Consider the following 20,278-nt stretch of genomic DNA (forward strand, 5'->3'; position numbering starts at 1 on the left):
ATGGAAGGGGGGGCGGGGAGATGGGAGGGGGTGTCGGGGAGAATAGAGGGGGGGTCGGGGGGGTCAGGGAGATGGGAGGGGGGAGTCGGGGAGATGGGAGGGGGGGGTGGAAGGGGGCGTGTCGGGGGTAGATGGGAGGGGGGTCGGGGGGGTGATGGGAGGAAGGGGGGGCGGGGGGAGATGGGAGGGGGGGTCGGGGGGGTGATGGGAGGAAGGGGGCGGGGGGAGATGGGAGGGGGGGCGGGGGAGGGGGGAGAGTTACGGGAAGTGGTTTGGAGATGAGGGTTTTCGGGGAAGGGGGTTTGGTGGGAAAGGGTTGAGATGGGGAGGGGAGGTAAGGGAGCAGGGGATGGGGGTTTGGAGGGGGTGGTGGAGGTTTGGGGTGGGAAGGTTTGGAGGAATGTGCTGGGTTTGGGCAGGAGGGAGGGAGTGTTGGGGGGAGATGGGAGGCAGGGGTTGGGGGAGATGGAAGGCGGGGTGTTGGGGAGATGGAAGGTGGGGGGTTGGGGAGATGGAAGGCGGGGGGTCGGGGGGAGATGGGAGGGGGCGGTCGGGGGGAGATGGGAGGGAGGGTTCGAGGAGAGATGGGATGGGAGGGGGGTCGGGGAGATGGGAGGGGGGGTCGTGGGGAGATGGGAGGGGGGGTAGGGGGAGATGGGAGGGGGGGTCGGGGGGTGGGGGGGAGATGGGAGGGGTGGTCGGGGGGAGATGGAAGGGGGGTCGGGGAGATGGGAGGGGGGGGTCGGGGAGATGGGAGGGGGGGGTCGGGGGGAGATGGGAGGGGGCGTGTCGGGGGGAGATGGGAGGGGGGGGTCGGGGGAGATGGGAGGGGGGGTCGGGGGGAGATGGGATGATGGGGGGGGGTCGGGGGGAGATGGGATGATGGGGGGAGATGGGAGGGGTGGTCGGGGGAGATGGAAGGGGGGTCGGGGAGATGGGAGGGGGGGGTCGGGGAGATGGGAGGGGGGGGTCGGGGGGAGATGGGAGGGGGCGTGTCGGGGGAGATGGGAGGGGGGGTGTCGGGGGGAGATGGGAGGGGGGGGTTCGGGGGAGATGGGAGTGGGGGTCGGGGGAGATGGGATGGGGGAGGTCGGGGGAGATGGGAGGGGGGGGAGAGTTGTGGGAAGTGGTTTGGAGATGAGGGTTTTCGGCGAAGGGGGGTTTGGTGGGAAAGGGTTGAGATGGGGAGGGGAGGTTTGGGAGCAGGGGATGGGGGTTTGGAGGGGGCGGTGGAGGTTTGGGGGGGGAAGGTTTGGAGGAATGCGCTGGGTTTGGGCAGGAGGGAGTGTTGGGGGAGATGGGAGGCAGGGGTTGGGGAGATGGAAGGCGGGGGTTGGGGAGATGGAAGGCGGGGTGTTGGGGAGATGGAAGGCGGGGTGTTGGGGAGATGGAAGGCGGGGGGTTGGGGAGATGGGAGGCAGGGGTGTTGGGGAGATGGAAGGCGGGGGGTTGGGGGAGATGGAAGGCGGGGTGTTGGGGAGATGGAAGGCGGGGTGTTGGGGAGATGGAAGGCGGGGTGTTGGGGAGATGGAAGGCGGGGTGTTGGGGAGATGGAAGGCGGGGAGTTGGGGAGATGGGAGGCAGGGGGGTTGGGGAGATGGGAGGTGGGGGGTTGGGAGGGGGGGTCGGGGGGAGATGGTGGGCGGTCGGGGGGAGATGTGAGGGGGGGCGGGGGGAGAGTTGCGGGAAGTGGTTTGGAGATGAGGGTTTTTGGGGAAGGGGGGTTTGGTTGGAAAGGGTTGAGATGGGGAGGGGAGGTTTGGGAGCAGGGGATGGGGGTTTGGAGGGGGTGGTGGAGGTTTGGGGTGGGAAGGTTTGGAGGAATGCGCTGGGTTTGGGCAGGAGGGACGGAGTGTTGGGGGAGATGGGAGGCAGGGGTTGGGGGAGATGGAAGGCGGGGTGTTGGGGAGATGGAAGGCGGGGTGTTGGGGAGATGGTAGGCGGGGGGTTGGGGAGATGGAAGGCGGGGGGTTGGGGAGATGGAAGGCGGGGGGTTGGGGAGATGGGAGGCGGGGGTTGGGAGAGATGGGAGGGGGGTTGGGGGAGATGGGAGGCGGGGGTTGGGGAAGGGGGGCAGGTGGTGTTGCGGGAAGGGTTGGGGAGGCGGGGGTTTGGGGGGAGATGAGGGTTTTCGGGGAAGGGGGGTCTGGTAGGAAAAGGGTTGAGAGGGTGTTTGGGAGCAGGGGATAGGGGTTTGGAGGGGATATTTGGGGAGAGGAGGGGGGGTTTGTGTGTGTGGGGGGGGGTTGTCGGTGGCGGTGGAGGTTTGGGGTGGGAAGGTTTTGAGGAATGCGCTGAGATGGGGATGGGGGTGAGTGAGGAAGTGAGATGGGCAGGGAGGGGAGATTGAGGGGACAGGAACGGAGTGGTGATCACATTTGTGAGGTAGATTGAGAGGTGGGAGTTGTGGAGCGAGTGGGTTGACCTTTAATTCATTGCATAAAGTTAGCTTCTGATCTTATGCAGATTGAAGGGACTAGTTCGAGGTATTTAGAATGCGGAAGCGGTTCTGTTAGATAGCTGCATAGAAACCCTCCCCACAGGGAGAATCTAAAGTAATGAACTCTGTTTACTGAGGTTGTACTGTATACAGCTAAGTTGGGAGAGGGTCACTATTTTGTCCATGAAGTAACCAATGTTAGGGCATTCACTCCTTCCACTTTAATCTTGTGATCGTCTGTTTAATCCAACAGATGCTGGAACCCTTGGGCAGTCCCACATTGCAGATGATGCTAGTAAGTCTTTCTAAAATGCTTTTCTCATCTCTGTCTCATACTTATTTACTCAGCCCAAGACTGTAAGAAACTTCAGAGAGTCGTGAACACAGCCCAGTCCATCACACAAACCTGCCTCCCATCCATTGACCCTTACACCTCCCGCTGCCTTGGTAAGGGGGGGTAGGCAGAATCAAAGACCCCTCCCACCCGGGGTATTTATTCTTCCAACTTCTTCAATTGGGCAAGAGATGCAAAAGTCTGAGAACACGCACGAACAGACTCAAAAACAGCTTCTTCCCCGCTGATACCAGACTCCTGAATAACCCTCTTATGGACTGAACTGATCTCTTCACACATTTTCTCTTGAGTAGTACTACACTCTATGCTTCCCTGATGCCTATGTCTTATGTATTTACATGGCGTATTTATGTTTGCCCTATGTTTTCTCATGTATGGAATGATCTGTCTGGACTGTACGCAGAGCAATACTTTTCACTGTATCATGGTACACGTGACAAATCAAATCCTAGGCTCCTGAATTCCAATCAGACCAGGGAATTTTGGAAAAGTAAAATTAAAACTTACACGAGCCACTAGAGTCGGATGAAGTGCATCTGATCAGTGCACTTGTTTAGCCTCAGCTCCAACAGTTTGCACGGTTCCACTTAGAATCATAGAATCATAGAAGTTTACAGCATGGAAACAGGCCCTTCGGCCCAACCAGTCCATGCCGCCCAGTTTTTACCATTAAGCTAGTCCCAGTTGCCCGCACTTGGCCCATAACCCTCTATACCCATCTTACCCATGTAACCATCTAAATGCTTTTTGAAAGACACAATTGTACCCGCCTCTACTACTACCTCTGGCAGCCCATTCCAGACACTCACTACCCTCTGAGTGAAGAAATTGCCCCTCTGGGCCCTTCTGAATCTCTCCCCTCTCACCTTAAACCTATGCCCTCTAGTTTTAGACTCCCCTACCTTTGGGAAAAGATGTTGACTATCTACCTTATCTATGCCCCTCATTATTTTATAGACCTCTATAAGATCACCCCTAAGCCTCCTACGCTCCAGGGAAAAAAGTCCCAGTCTATCCAGCCTCTCCTTATAACTCAAACCATCAAGTCCCGGCAACATCCTAGTAAATCTTTTCTGCACTCTTTCTAGTTTAATAATATCCTTTCTATAATAGGGTGACCAGAACTGCACACAGTATTCCAAGTGTGGCCGTACCAATGTCTTGTACAACTTCAACAAGACGTCCCAACTCCTATATTCAATGTTCTGACCAATGAAACCAAGCATGCCGAATGCCTTCTTCACCACCCTGTCCACCTGCGACTCCACCTTCAAGGAGCTATGAACCTGTACTCCTAGATCTCTTTGTTCTATAACTCTCCCCAACGCCATACCATTAACTGAGTAGGTCCTGGCCTGATTCGATCTGCCAAAATGCATCACCTCACATTTATCTAAATTAAACTCCATCTGCCATTCGTCGGCCCACTGGCCTAATTGATCAAGATCCCGTTGCAATCCTAGATAACCTTCTTCACTATCCACTGTGCCACCAATCTTGGTGTCATCTGCAAACTTACTAACCATGCCTCCTAAATTCTCATCCAAATCATTAATATAAATCACAAATAACAGTGGACCCAGCACCGATCCCTGAGGCACACCACTGGTCACAGGCCTCCAGTTTGAAAAACAACCCTCTACAACCACCCTCTGCCTTCTGTCGTCCAGCCAATTTTGAATCCAATTGGCAACCTCACCCTGGATCCCGTGAGCTTTAACCTTCTGCAACAACCTACCATGCGGTACCTTGTCAAAGGCTTTGCTAAAGTCCATGTAGACAACGTCTACTGCACTGCCCTCATCTACCTTCTTGGTCACTCCCTCAAAAAAAACTCAATCAAATTTGTGAGACATGATTTTCCACGCACAAAGCCATGCTGACTGCCCCGAATCAGTCCTTGCCTCTCTAAATGCTTGTAGATCCTGTCTTTCCTAGTGATCATAATTTTCCTGAGTTCTACCCCCGTTACTGATTTGCAACTGACTCTGGAATGCTTCTTTTACCCTTGGTTTCCCAAACATTTTTGATCCACAGGAACCCCCCCCCCCCCCCCCCCCCCGGTGACCTACCAAGAGCATTGGGGAACCCAAGCATCACCAAGTCGATGCTTTTCTTTTATTGCCGTGAAATAGGTGTGAGCACAGAAAACAAATTTAAAAAGTGTTTTCTAGCGATATGTACGCATATATTATTCCTACGAAACTAATCTCCAAACTCCTTGGCCTCGGCTCCTCCCTCTGCGACTGGATCCTGAACTTTCTAACCCACAGGCTACAATCAGTAAAGATAGGCAACATCTCCACGATCATCCTCAACAGCGGTGCCTCACAAGGCTGTGTCTTCTGTTGCCTTTTCTGTGGCTCTGCTGTAACTATGGCAATCAGTGAGGTTGCCTTCCTTTCTTTTGATATCTATATTCTAATGCGCAGATTCGCCAGGTATCAAATGATACCACCATAAGGTTCATCCGGCTATCGATCAAAGTGCCAAACACCAGTTTGTTAGTTCGAGGTCAAGGGTACTTTATTTACACACAATTAGTCATGCAACATAACACTACTAGTTAACTACACCTTATCGACTAAGACACCCTGTACTTAACTTCAGGCACCCGGCTTAGGTCAGAGGAACAGTGGCCGCTGTTCGATTCTGGACCTATCGAGTCTGTAGAAGTAACTGCTGCTCAGCTAGGCTCATCCGTCTGGTAGCGAGCGTTGAACTTGAACTGGCTTCTGGTGTTGCTGCGATTGGAGATGGACGTTGCCGGGGTGCCAGGTCCAAGAGAGGACGAACACATGGTGGACTCTCCTCTTATGCTTGGGGGTTTTCGTGCTCTTTTGGGCGGTCCTTCAGTTTGGACCCCACTAATTGGGTGATCCCTGATCACGATGTTCGATTTCGAACCAATAAATGGGCGGGTGCCTGGATGGCTGTGCGTGTCCCAAGCGGTCACTGACCCTGTTGTTTACGCTTCCCTAGCAGTGAGTGGTGCCGAAATGTCTGGGACTGTACTGGTCGCTCAAGTACCAGTCCTTTGTCTGGTGGAGATGGTCCATCAAATGCTAATTGGTCGGAGTTTCGATACCATCTGGATTCCTCACTTGCAATTATACATTTCAGGCTATGAACCTGCCTGAATCTTGCTCTGTCCATTTTACCCGCTATGCTTTGCGAGCTTCTCTGTTCCTGGTTGTAAGTGGCCATCCCAGATGGCTACACCTCAGCCCCCTTCTATACTCCTTGTACACCTATGACTGTGGCCAAATTCCCCTCCAACTCGATTTTCAAATTTGCTAATGACACCACCGTAGTGGCTCGGATTTCAAACAATGATGAGACAGAGTACAGGAATGAGTTAGAGAATCTGGTGAACTGGTGCGACGACAATCTCTCCCTCAATGTCAACAAAACGAAGGAGATTGTCATCTCCTTCAGGAAGCGAGTGGAGAACATGCCCCTGGCTACATCAATGGAAACGAAGTAGAAAGGGTCGAGAGCTTCAAGTTTTTAGGTGTCCAGATCACCAACAGCCTGCCCTGGTCCCCCCATGCCGACACTATCGTTAAGAAAGCCCACCAACGACTCTACTTTCTCAGAAGACTAAGGAAATTTGGCATGTCAGCTACGACCCTCACCGACTTCGACAGATGCACCATAGAAAGCATTCTTTCTGGTTGTATCACAGCTTGGTATGGAGCCTGCTCTGCCCAAGACCGCAGGAAACTACAAACGGTTGTGAATGTAGCCCAGTCCATCACGCAAACCAGCCTCCCGTCCATTCACTCTATCTATAATTCCCGCTGCCTCAGAAAGGCAGCCAGCATAATTAAGGACCCCACTCACCCCGGACACACACTCTTCCACCTTCTTCCGTCAGGAAAAAGATACCAAAGTTTGAGGTCACTTACCAACCGACTCAAGAACAGCTTCTTCCCCACTGCCATTAGACTTTTGATTGGACCTACCTCGTATTAAGTTGATCTTAATACGGGCATGGCCTCCCCAGCGGGCAGGTACTCCCCAGCGGGCAGGGACTCCAGCGGTCAGGGTGTCTCCAGCGTCAGGTACTCCCCAGCGGGCAGGGGCTCCCCAGCGGGCAGGGGCTCCCCAGCGGGCAGGGACTCCAGCGGTCAGGGTCTCTCCAGCGGTCAGGGTCTCCCCAGCGGGCAGGGGCTCCCCAGCGGGCAGGGACTCCAGCGGTCAGGGTCTCCCCAGCGGGCAGGGTCTCCCCAGCGGGCAGGGACTCCAGCGGTCAGGGTCTCTCCAGCGGGCAGGGTCTCCCCAGCGGGCAGGGTCTCCCCAGCGGGCAGGGTCTCCCCAGCGGGCAGGGTCTCCCCAGCGGGCAGGGTCTCCCCAGCGGGCAGGGTCTCCCCAGCGGGCAGGGTCTCCCCAGCGGGCAGGGGCTCCCCAGCGGGCAGGGGCTCCCCAGCGGGCAGGGGCTCCCCAGCGGTCAGGGTCTCTCCAGCGGTCAGGGTCTCTCCAGCGGGCAGGGGCTCCCCAGCGGTCAGGGTCTCCAGCGTCAGGGTCTCCAGCGTCAGGGTCTCCAGCGTCAGGGTCTCTCCAGCGGTCAGGGTCTCTCCAGCGGTCAGGGTCTCTCCAGCGGTCAGGGTCTCTCCAGCGTCAGGGACTCCCCAGCGGTCAGGGTCTCTCCAGCGGTCAGGGTCTCTCCAGCGGGCAGGGGCTCCCCAGCGGTCAGGGTCTCCAGCGTCAGGGTCTCTCCAGCGGTCAGGGTCTCTCCAGCGGTCAGGGTCTCTCCAGCGTCAGGGACTCCGCAGCGGGCAGGGCCTCTCCAGCGTCAGGGGCTCCCCAGCGGGCAGGGACTCTGCAGCGGTCAGGGTCTCCCCAGCGGTCAGGGTCTCTCCAGCGGGCAGGGACTCTGCAGCGGTCAGGGCCTCTCCAGCGTCAGGGGCTCCCCAGTGGTCAGGGTCTCTCCAGCGTCAGGGACTCCGCAGCGGTCAGGGCCTCTCCAGCATCAGGTACTCCCCAGCGGGCAGGGCCTCTCCAGCGTCAGGGGCTCCCCAGCGGGCAGAGACTCTGCAGCGGTCAGGGTCTCCCCAGCGGTCAGGGTCTCTCCAGCGGGCAGGGACTCTGCAGCGGTCAGGGCCTCTCCAGCGTCAGGGGCTCCCCAGCGGGCAGGGACTCTCCAGCGTCAGGGACTCCGCAGCGGTCAGGGCCTCTCCAGCATCAGGTACTCCCCAGCGGGCAGGGCCTCTCCAGCGTCAGGGGCTCCCCAGCGGGCAGGGACTCTGCAGCGGTCAGGGTCTCTCCAGCGGTCAGGGTCTCTCCAGCGGTCAGGGTCTCTCCAGCGGTCAGGGTCTCTCCAGCGGTCAGGGTCTCTCCAGCGGTCAGGGTCTCTCCAGCGGTCAGGGTCTCTCCAGCGGTCAGGGTCTCTCCAGCGGTCAGGGTCTCTCCAGCGGTCAGGGTCTCTCCAGCGGTCAGGGTCTCTCCAGCGGTCAGGGTCTCTCCAGCGGTCAGGGTCTCTCCAGCGGTCAGGGTCTCTCCAGCGTCAGGTACTCTCCAGCGGTCAGGGACTCCGCAGCGGTCAGGGTCTCTCCAGCATCAGGTACTCCCCAGCGGGCAGGGTCTCTCCAGCGGTCAGGGTCTCTCCAGCGGTCAGGGTCTCTCCAGCGGTCAGGGTCTCTCCAGCGTCAGGTACTCCCCAGCGAGCAGGGACTCCGCAGCGGTCAGGGTCTCTCCAGCGGTCAGGGTCTCTCCAGCGTCAGGTACTCCCCAGCGGGCAGGGTCTCTCCAGCGGTCAGGGTCTCTCCAGCGGTCAGGGTCTCTCCAGCGTCAGGTACTCCCCAGCGGGCAGGGACTCCGCAGCGGGCATGGTCTCTCCAGCGTCAGGTACTCTCCAGCGGGCAGGGACTCCGCAGCGGTCAGGGACTCTCCAGCGTCAGGGGCTCCCCAGAGGCAGGGACTCTGCAGCGGTCAGGGACTCTGCAGCGGTCAGGGACTCTGCAGCGGTCAGGGACTCCGCAGCGTCAGGTACTCCCCAGCGGGCATGGTCTCTCCAGAGTCAGGGGCTCACCAGCGGTCAGGGTCTCTCCAGCATAAGGGGCTCCCCAGCGGGCAGAGGCTCCCGCCAAGTTGTGTGACCACTTGTGGTTCACTGCAGAGGAGGGGAGGAGGAACATAGAACATACAGTGCAGAAGGAGAACATTCAGCCCATCGAGTCTGCACCAACCCATTTAAGCCCTCACTCCCACCCTATCCCAATAACCCCATCTAACCTTTTTGGTCACAAAGGGCAATTTATCATGGCCAATCCATCTAACCTGCACGTCTTTGGACTGTGGGAGGAAACTGGAGCACCCGGGGGAACCCACGCAGACACGGGGAGAACGTGCAGACTCCGCGCGCACAGTGACCCAGTGGGGAATCGAACCTGGGAGCCTGGCGCTGTGAAACCATAGTGCTATCCACTTGTGCTGCCCAAGAAGAGTGGATGTGCTATAGTGGTAACCGATACAGTAGTCGGAAGACCAGAGCGGCGTTTCTATTCTCGTAGACGTGACACCAGGGTGGTTTGGTGGCAAGGTCAAGGATGTGATAGTGCCGCTGCCGAGCATTATTTGTTGGTGGTGGGGGTGGCGAGTGTGAGCATCCAAAGCTTGTGGTCCACGTTGGGACCAATAACATGGGCAGGGAAAGGAATCAGGTCTGAAAACAGATTTGGAGGATTGAGGAAGAAAATTGAAGTTCTTTCCTCTGGGATTTGGATTGATCATAAGACTGAAGTAGGAGCAGGAGTAGGCCGTTCAGCCCCTCTAGCCTGCTCTGACACCACTTTACTGCCCCTTATCCCTAACCCTTGATTCCCCTACTGATCAAGAATTCTATCTATCTCAGCCTGAAATACATCAAGACTCGCCAGCCTCTGGCAAGGAGGCCCAAAGAGAGACAACCCACTGAGAGAAGAAATTCCTCCTTATCTCAGTCTTAAATTATTCTGAGACTCTGCCCTCTGGTCCTGGACTCTCCCATGAGGAGAACAATCCTCTCAGCATTTACCCCAGATTCACAGCAATGTGGTTAACATTTATCCATTCCAATATACTACCCTCAACACCCCCACTCGCTGTTAGCTGTCCATTTATCCATTTCAGTATACTACCCCCAACACCCCCACTCGCTATTACCTGTCCATTTTTCCATTCCAATAGAAGGAAAGTAGGAAGGAACTTAAGCAAGGAGTCAGGAGGGCTAGAAGGGGTCACGAAAAGTCATTTACTACAGAATGTAGTAAAGAGCCGGTGCAGACTCGATGGGCCAAATGGCCTCCTGCACTGTACATTCTGTAGTAAAGTAGGGGAGCATTTCGGTAACAGTGACCACAATTCAGTAAGTTTTAAAGTACTGGTGGACAAGGATAAGAGTGGTCCTAGGATGAATGTGCTAAATTGGGGGAAGGCTAATTATAACAATATTAGGCGGGAACTGAAGAACATAGATTGGGGGCGGATGTTTGAGGGCAAATCAACATCTGACATGTGGGAGGCTTTCAAGTGTCAGTTGAAAGGAATTCAGGACCGGCATGTTCCTGTGAGGAAGAAGGATAAATACAGCAATTTTCGGGAACCTTGGATGACGAGTGATATTGTAGGCCTCGTCAAAAAGAAAAAGGAGGCAATTGTCAGGGCTAAAAGGCTGGGAACAGACGAAGCCTGCGTGGAATATAAGGAAAGTAGGAAGGAACTTAAACAAGGAGTCAGGAGGGCTAGACGGGGTCACGAAAAGTAATTGGCAAATAGGGTTAAGGAAAATCCCAAGGCTTTTTACACGTACATAAAAAGCAAGAGGGTAGCCGGGGAAAGGGTTGGCCCACTGAAGGATAGGCAAGGGAATCTATGTGTGGAGCCAGAGGAAATGGGCGAGGTACTAAATGAATACTTTGCATCAGTATTCACCAAAGAGAAGAAATTGGTAGATGTTGAGTCTGGAGAAGGGTGTGTAGATAGCCTGGGTCACATTGAGATCCAAAAAGACGAGGTGTTGGGTGTCTTAAAAAATATTAAGGTAGATAAGTCCCCAGGGCCTGATGGGATCTACCCCAGAATACTGAAGGAGGCTGGAGAGAAAATTGCTGAGGCCTTGGCAGAAATCTTTGGATCCTCACTGTCTTCAGGGGATGTCCCGGAGGACTGGAGAATAGCCAATGTTGTTCCTCTGTTTAAGAAGGGTAGCAAGGATAATCCAGGGAACTACAGGCCGGTGAGCCTTACTTCAGTGGTAGGGAAATTACTGGAGAGAATTCTTCGAGACAGGATCTACTCCCATTTGGAAGCAAATGGACATATTAGTGAGAGGCAGCATGGTTTTGTGAAGGGGAGGTCGTGTCTCACTAACTTGATAGAGTTTTTCAAGGAGGTCACTAAGATGATTGATGCAGGTAGGGCAGTGGATGTTGTCTATATGGACTTCAGTAAGGCCTTTGACAAGGTCCCTCATGGTAGACTAGTACAAAAGGTGAAGTCACACGGGATCAGGGGTGAGCTGGCAAGGTGGATACAGAACTGGTTAGGTCATAGAAGGCAGAGAGTAGCAATGGAAGGATGCTTTTCTAATTGGAGGGCTGTGACCAGTGGTGTTCCACAGGGATCAGTGCTGGGACCTTTGCTCTTTGTTGTATATATAAATGATTTGGAGGAAAATGTAACTGGTCTGATTAGTAAGTTTGCAGACGACACAAAGGTTGGTGGAATTGCGGATAGCGATGAGGACTGTCAGAGGATACAGCAGGATTTAGATTGTTTGGAGACTTGGGCGGAGAGATGGCAGATGGAGTTTAATCCGGACAAATGTGAGGTAATGCATTTTGGAAGGTCTAATGCAGGTAGGGAATATACAGTGAATGGTAGAACCCTCAAGAGTATTGAAAGTCAAAGAGATCTAGGAGTACAGGTCCACAGGTCATTGAAAGGAGCAACACAGGTGGAGAAGGTAGTCAAGAAGGCATACGGCATGCTTGCCTTCATTGGCCGGGGCATTGAGTAAGAATTGGCAAGTCATGTTGCAGCTGTATAGAACTTTACTTAGGCCACACTTGGAGTGTCGTGTTCAATTCTGGTCGCCACACTACCAGAAGGATGTGGAGGCTTTAGAGAGGGTGCAGAAGAGATTTACCAGAATGTTGCCTGGTATGGAGGGCATTAGCTATGAGGAGCGGTTGAATAAACTCGGTTTGTTCTCACTGGAACGAAGGAGGTTGAGGGGAGACCTGATAGAAGTCTACATAATTATGAGGGGCATAGACAGAGTGGATAGTCAGAGGCTTTTCCCCAGGGTAGAGGGGTCAATTACTAGGGGGCATAGGTTTAAGGTGAGAGGGGCAAGGTTTAGAGTAGATGTACGAGGCAAATTTTTTTACGCAGAGGGTAGTGGGTGCCTGGAACTCGCTACCGGAGGAGGTGGTGGAAGCAGGGACGATAGAGACATTTAAGGGGCATCTTGACAAATACATGAATAGGATGGGAATAGAGGGATACGGACCCAGGAAGTGTAGAAGATTGTAGTTTAGTCGGGCAGCATGGTCGGCACGGGCTTGGAGGGCCGAAGGGCCTGTTCCTGTGCTGTACATTTCTTTGTTCTCCCTCCAGCACCCCCACTCGCTGTTACCTGTCCATTTATCCATTCCAATATACTCCCTGCCAACACACCCACTCGCTGTTACCTGTCCATTTATCCATTCCAATATACTCCCTCCAGCACCCCCACTCGCTGTTACCTGTCCATTTATCCATTCCAATATACTCCCTGCCAACACCTCCACTCGCTGTTACCTGTCCATTTATCCATTCCAATATACTACCCCCAACACCCCCACTCGCTGTTACCTGTCCATTTATCCATTACAATGTACTTCCTCCAATACCAGCACTCGCTATTACCTGTCCATTTATCCATTCCAATATACTCCCTCCAGCACCCCCACTCGCTGTTACCTGTCCATTTATCCATTCCAATATACTCCCTGCCAACACCCCACTCGCTGTTACCTGTCCATTTATCCATTCCAATATACTACCCCCAACACCCCCACTCGCTGTTACCTGTCCATTTATCCATTCCAATATACTCCCTGCCAACACCTCCACTCGCTGTTACCTGTCCATTTATCCATTCCAATATACTCCCTGCCAACACCTCCACTCGCTGTTACCTGTCCATTTATCCATTCCAATATACTACCCCCAACACCCCCACTCGCTGTTGCCTGTCCATTTATCCATTACAATGTACTTCCTCCAATACCACCACTCGCTATTACCTGTCCATTTATCCATTCCAATATACTCCCTCCAGCACCCCCACTCGCTGTTACCTGTCCATTTATCCATTCCAATATACTCCCTGCCAACACTCCCACTTGCTGTTACCTGTCCATTTATCCATTCCAATATACTCCCTCCAACACCCCCACTCGCTGTTACCTGTCCATTTATCCATTCCAATATACTCCCTCCAGCACCCCCACTCGCTGTTACCTGTCCATTTATCCATTCCAATATACTACCCCCAACACCCCCACTCGCTGTTACCTGTCCATTTATCCATTCCAATATACTCCCTCCAGCACCCCCACTCGCTGTTACCTGTCCATTTATCCATTCCAATATACTACCCCCATATCCCCACTCGCTGTTACCTGTCCATTTATCCATTCCAATATACTACCCCCATATCCCCACTCACTGTTCCCTGCCCATTTATCCATTCCAATATACTCCCTCCAGCACCCCCACTCGCTGTTACCTGTCCATTTATCCATTCCAATATACTCCTTCCAACACACCCACTCGCTGTTACCTGTCCATTTATCCATTCCAATATACTCCCTGCCAACACCCCACTCGCTGTTACCTGTCCATTTATCCATTCCAATATACTCCCTGCCAACACCCCACTCGCTGTTACCTGTCCATTTATCCATTCCAATATACTCCCTGCCAACACCCCACTCGCTGTTACCTGTCCATTTATCCATTCCAATATACTAGCCCCAACACCCCCACCCGCTGTTACCTGTCCATTTATCCATTCCAATATACTACCCCCAACACACCCACTCGCTGTTACCTGTCCATTTATCCATTCCAATATACTCCCTCCAGCACCCCCACTCGCTGTTACCTGTCCATTTATCCATTCCAATATACTCCCTGCCAACACCTCCACTCACTGTTACCTGTCCATTTATCCATTCCAATATACTCCCTCCAGCACCCCCACTCGCTGTTACCTGTCCATTTATCCATTCCAATATACTCCCTGCCAACACCTCCACTCACTGTTACCTGTCCATTTATCCATTCCAATATACTCCCTCCAGCACCCCCACTCGCTGTTACCTGCCCATTTATCCATTCCAATATACTCCCTGCCAACACTCCCACTCGCTGTTACCTGTCCATTTATCCATTCCAATATACTACCCCCAACACCTCCACTCACTGTTACCTGTCCATTTATCCATTCCAATATACTCCCTCCAACACCCCCACTCGCTATTACCTGTCCATTTATCCATTCCAATATACTCCCTGCCAACACCCCACTCGCTGTTACCTGTCCATTTATCCATTCCAATATACTCCCTGCCAACACCTCCACTCACTGTTACCTGTCCATTTATCCATTCCAATATACTCCCTCCAGCACCCCCACTCGCTGTTACCTGTCCATTTATCCATTCCAATATACTCCCTGCCAACACCTCCACTCGCTGTTACCTGTCCATTTATCCATTCCAATATACTCCCTGCCAACACCCCACTCGCTGTTACCTGTCCATTTATCCATTCCAATATACTTCCAACACACCCACTCGCTGTTACCTGTCCATTTATCCATTCCAATATACTCCCTGCCAACACCCCACTCGCTGTTACCTGTCCATTTATCCATTCCAATATACTTCCAACACACCCACTCGCTGTTACCTGTCCATTTATCCATTCCAATATACTCCCTCCAACACACCCACTCGCTGTTACCTGTCCATTTATCCATTCCAATATACTCCCTGCCAACACCTCCACTCGCTGTTACCTGTCCATTTATCCATTCCAATATACACCCTCCAGCACCCCCACTCGCTGTTACCTGTCCATTTATCCATTCCAATATACTCCTTCCAACACCCCCACTCGCTGTTACCTGTCCATTTATCCATTCCAATATACTCCCTGCCAACACCCACTCACTGTTACCTGTCCATTTATCCATTCCAATATACTCCCTGCCAACACCCCACTCACTGTTACCTGTCCATTTATCCATTCCAATATACTCCTTCCAACACACCCACTCGCTGTTACCTGCCCATTTATCCATTCCAATATACTCCCTGCCAACACCCACTCACTGTTACCTGTCCATTTATCCATTCCAATATACACCCTCCAGCACCCCCACTCGCTGTTACCTGTCCATTTATCCATTCCAATATACTCCCTGCCAACACTCCCGTTACCTGTCCATTTGTCCATTCCAATATACTACCCCCAACACACCCACTCGCTGTTACCTGTCCATTTATCCATTCCAATATACTACCCCCATATCCCCACTCGCTGTTACCTGTCCATTTATCCATTCCAATATACTACCCCCAACACCCCCACTCATTGTTACCTGTCCATTTATCCATTCCAATATACTCCCTGCCAACACCTCCACTCACTGTTACCTGTCCATTTATCCATTCCAATATACTCCCTGCCAACACCCCACTCGCTGTTACCTGTCCATTTATCCATTCCAATATACTCCTTCCAACACACCCACTCGCTGTTACCTGCCCATTTATCCATTCCAATATACTCCCTGCCAACACCCACTCACTGTTACCTGTCCATTTATCCATTCCAATATACTCCCTGCCAACACACCCACTCGCTGTTACCTGTCCATTTATCCATTCCAATATACTCCCTGCCAACACCTCCACTCACTGTTACCTGTCCATTTATCCATTCCAATATACTCCCTCCAACACCCCCACCCGCTGTTACCTGTCCATTTATCCATTCCAATTTCCTATCCCCCAACACCCCCACTCGCTGTTACCTGTCCATTTATCCATTCCAATATACTCCCTCCAGCACACCCACTCGCTGTTACCTGTCCATTTATCCATTCCAATATACTCCCTGCCAACACCCCCACTCGCTGTTACCTGTCCATTTATCCATTCCAATATACTCCCTGCCAACACCCCACTCGCTGTTACCTGTCCATTTATCCATTCCAATATACTCCCTGCCAACACCCCCACTCGCTGTTACCTGTCCATTTATCCATTCCAATATACTACCCCCAACACCTCCACTCACTGTTACCTGTCCATTTATCCATTCCAATATACTCCCTGCCAACTCCTCCACTCACTGTTACCTGTCCATTTATCCATTCCAATATACTCCCTCCAACACCCCCACCCGCTGTTACCTGTCCATTTATCCATTCCAATTTCCTATCCCCCAACACACCCACTCGCTGTAACCTGTCCATTTATCCATTCCAATATACTCCCTGCCAACACCCCACTCGCTGTTACCTGTCCATTTATCCATTCCAATATACTCCCTGCCAACACCCCCACTCGCTGTTACCTGTCCATTTATCCATTCCAATATACTACCCCCAACACCTCCACTCACTGTTACCTGTCCATTTATCCATTCCAATATACTCCCTGCCAACACCTCCACTCACTGTTACCTGTCCATTTATCCATTCCAATATACTCCCTCCAACACCCCCACCCGCTGTTACCTGTCCATTTATCCATTCCAATATACTCCCTGCCAACACCCACTCACTGTTACCTGTCCATTTATCCATTCCAATATACTCCCTGCCAACACCCCACTCGCTGTTACCTGTCCATTTATCCATTCCAATTTCCTATCCCCCAACACACCCACTCGCTGTTATCTGCCTATTTATCCATTCCAATATACTCCCTGCCAACACCTTCAGTCCGCCTGGTCTTATGACTTGATATTTTGGTGATGTACTTTGTCGAACACCTTCTGGAAGTCAACAAATAACATCTGCTGTGGTGATATAATCCCTACTTTCCTTCGTACTGGTGCCAGTACCCACGAACTGGAACCCACTTCTCCCGCACCAGTTTTTGAGCCATGCATTGGTTTCCATGATCTTATATGCCCTATACCAATTTGCATGTGCATCAGCTATTATCTTTGAGTTTCTGCTTAACTTGGTCCATGGCTGGATTTAGACCGTTGTGAGACAGGTTAGTTTTACCCCACTGATGATTACAAAGTGTTGTTGCAATAGTAATCCTGCTCAGTACGAGAGGAACCGCAGGTTCAGACATTTGGTGTATGTGCTTGGCTGAGGAGCCAATGGTGCGAAGCTACCATCTGGGATTATGACTGAACGCCTCGTAAGTCAGAATCCCTAAACGCTGGTTGTCCTGGGATAGCTGACTCCGGTTGGTGCGGAGTGCCACTCGATACAGGGCCGGATGGGCGCTGCCTCTCTCCTATAAACGCACAGCATGTTCGTGGGGAACCTGGTGCTAAAATATTCGTAGACGACCTGATTCTGGCTCAGGGTTTCATCTGTAGCAGAGCAGCTATCTCACTGCGATCTATTGAAAGTCATGCCTCGAGTCAAACTTTTGTTTAATTTTTCATTAAAAAAATAAATAAAAACAAAAGAAACCCAGAAAAATTGGTGCATGGCTCCTCAAACTGAGTATTCCGAACTTCTTCGATTGTAATGTCTCTTGTTGGTACCTACATTGACCAAGTCCGCCCTGTCCCAACTCCAGATTCCTCTCCAGCCCTGAGCAGAGATGCTGGCAGGCAATTTAGCGTGGCCAATTCACCTAACCACATCTTTGGGTTGTGGGGGTGTAACCCACGCAGATAAGGAGAGAATGTGCAAACTCCACACGGACCGTGACCCAGGGCCGGGATTCGAACCTGGGTCCTCAGTGCTGTGAGGCAGCAGTGCTAACCACTGTGCCACCGTGCTGCCTCTATACTGTCCCTCACTTGAAAAAAGAATCGTGGGATGTGGGGATCACTGGCTAGGCCAACATTTATTGCCCATTCTCAATTGCCCTTTAAAAGATGGTGTTGTGCTGCTTCCTGAACCTCTGCAGCCTGTGTGGTGTAAGTACACCATTGCTGTTAGGGAGGGAAGTTGCAGGTGGTGGAGTTCCCAGATATCTGCTGCCCTTGTCCTAGATGGTAGTGCTCGTTAGTTTGGAAGGTGCTGCCAAAGGAGCCTTTGTGAGTTCCTATTACCATTGCATTCCTGTTTGCTTCCCCCACTTGAATGACGTCCTGTACCACAGTGTCGAGGTCAGTCAGCTCAGCTGTCCTGTGGTCATCTCCCCCCACCCCTGTAGCCCTCAGCTTCAATTAACTAAATTATTTTATTCAATTATTTATTTTTCATTTGTATTTTGTTAACCGTACTACCAATTCCTGTAATCTAAACCGGAGGAATAGAATAACCTTTAATGACTGACCAAATACTCACCGAACAGCTAGCCTCTTCCGGCACGGTACCACAGTTGCTTCACAGCTCCAGGGTTTCCGGTTAGATTCCCGGCTTGGTTCACTGTCTGTCTGTGCGGAGTCTCCTTGTGGGTTTCCTCCGGGTGCTCCGGTTTCATCCCACAGTCCAAAGATGTGCAGGTTGGGTGGATTGGCCATGCTAAATTGCTCTTAGTGTTCAAAATGGTTGGGTGGGGTTACTGGATTATGGGGATGGGGTGGAGGGTGTGGGCTTAGGTAGGGTGCTCTTTCCAAGAGCCGGTGCAGACTCGATGGGCCAAATGGCCTCCTGCACTGTACATTCTGTAGTAAAGATAACTCCTTCAGGATGTAAAGGATAGAATAAGTAAAGGAACATCTCCTCCCTGTTACTCCCTCAATCGCCCAATTCCCAGCACTCTGTTCAAAGTTCCACTCCGCTGGTTGCAGGCTTTGGGATGGTACTGCAGTTGTGGGTTAAATCAAAGTTTTTTCGTTAGATGCAAAAGTCCCATGGCAATAATGGAAAGATGTGTGTGATCCTCCTGGTATCTGGCTCAATATCTATCCCTTAGCTGATGCTGGTGAATTGATTATCTAGTGATTATCACGTAGCTGTTTGTGTTTGGATTAGACAGAGTAGATTCAGGAAAAATGTTCCCGATGGTGGGGGAGTCCAGAAGTAGGGGGTCAGAGTTTGAGGATACGGGGTAAACGTTTTAGGACTGAGGTGAGGAGAAATTTCTTCACCCAGAGAGTGGTGAATCTGTGGAATCGGCAACCACAAAGAGTAGTTGAGGCTAAAATGTTGTGTAATTTCAGGAAGGAATTAGATCTAGCTCTTGGAGTTAAACGGATCAAGGGATATGGGGGGGAAGGCGGGTTCAGGGTATTGAACTTGATGATCAGCCATGATCATAATGAATGGTGGAGCAAGGCTTGAAATGCCGAATGGCTCCTGCTTCTATTTTCTACGTATGTTGTGCATTAACTGGCTGCCACATTTGCTACATTTAACAGCATGGAAAAAGACTCTTTGGCCCATCGTGTCTGTATCAGCCATCAAGCACCTATTTACCATGATCCCTCCACCAACCGGAATAGTTCCTTTCTATCCACCCTATCTATGCCCTACCTAAAGTGATTGCACTTAATAATGTGATTGTGGAAGCTGCTGCAGAAAGGCAAGCAAGCCTTTATTAGAAAAGAAAGAAATGTAGTTTGCATGGAATCCAAGTTTGAAGTGAGTGGTTTCAGTGCAAGCAAAGTTTGGTGAATTGTGATTTTTTTTTTTTTTTAAACGTGCAAATGGTGTAAATATAAAGCAGCTGGAAACTGAATCGATCTCGATGCACTCTCAAATACCAACCAGCATCTAAAAAGGGGAAACATGTTTCCTGCAAATGATTGTGATTTTAGCTTACACCGTGTTTAATAAATTATATCAAAGCAAATGCATGGATGTGATTTATAATCTGCCCATGTTATAGACTTGATGAAGCACTTTGCATTAAAACTGGTAACCCCACAGTGAACTGACATCTGTCTCTGCTTTGCTTCAGGGTGGTGACATCATGAAGCTGGAGAATGGGCAGTCGAAGCTTGGCCTACCACCTCTTAACCCTGAGCAACAGGAGGCACTGCAAAAGGTGAGGCAAAATCTGATGGTGGACATAATTGGTTGATGAAATTCAAAATGGATCAGAAAGGATTTAGTGCATGCAGAATTCAGGGGTGGGGTTTGTGAGCTACTGGGTGGTGTCCCATGGGGATTCAGCAGTGTTCGGCCATTGTGATATTTGATGCAAGACTGATCAGAGAAACTTCAAATGAGCAGCGCAATGAGGGCCAGAGAGAGATACCACCAGAGACTGGAGAGAGAGTGAACCTGGAAAAGAACAGTTGGTCAGAGAGGTGGGAAGCTTCAAAAAGAGCAGCACAATGAGAGCCAGAGA

The 20,278-nt window shown here is 51.8% G+C and overlaps 2 protein-coding genes across 5 annotated transcripts in view; both read left to right on the forward strand.

Annotated features, from left to right (window-relative positions):
- Nucleotides 1-20,278, forward strand: part of LOC140425665 (protein scribble homolog) — a gene marked incomplete at its 5' end in the record, with an annotated part of 1,618,068 nt that overhangs the window by 880,438 nt on the left and 717,352 nt on the right.
- Nucleotides 1-20,278, forward strand: part of LOC140424651 (poly(U)-binding-splicing factor PUF60-like) — a 136,298-nt gene that overhangs the window by 2,270 nt on the left and 113,750 nt on the right. For all 4 annotated transcript variants that reach the window (XM_072507892.1, XM_072507895.1, XM_072507894.1 and 1 more), the window contains exons 2-3: nucleotides 2,694-2,735; nucleotides 19,886-19,972. In XM_072507892.1, coding sequence (XP_072363993.1) covers nucleotides 2,694-2,735; nucleotides 19,886-19,972 — 129 coding nt within the window. The remainder of the gene's footprint in view (nucleotides 1-2,693; nucleotides 2,736-19,885; nucleotides 19,973-20,278) is intronic.

The sequence above is a fragment of the Scyliorhinus torazame genome, chromosome 6 (assembly GCF_047496885.1).
Source record: "Scyliorhinus torazame isolate Kashiwa2021f chromosome 6, sScyTor2.1, whole genome shotgun sequence".
NCBI classification, from domain to species: domain Eukaryota; kingdom Metazoa; phylum Chordata; class Chondrichthyes; order Carcharhiniformes; family Scyliorhinidae; genus Scyliorhinus; species Scyliorhinus torazame.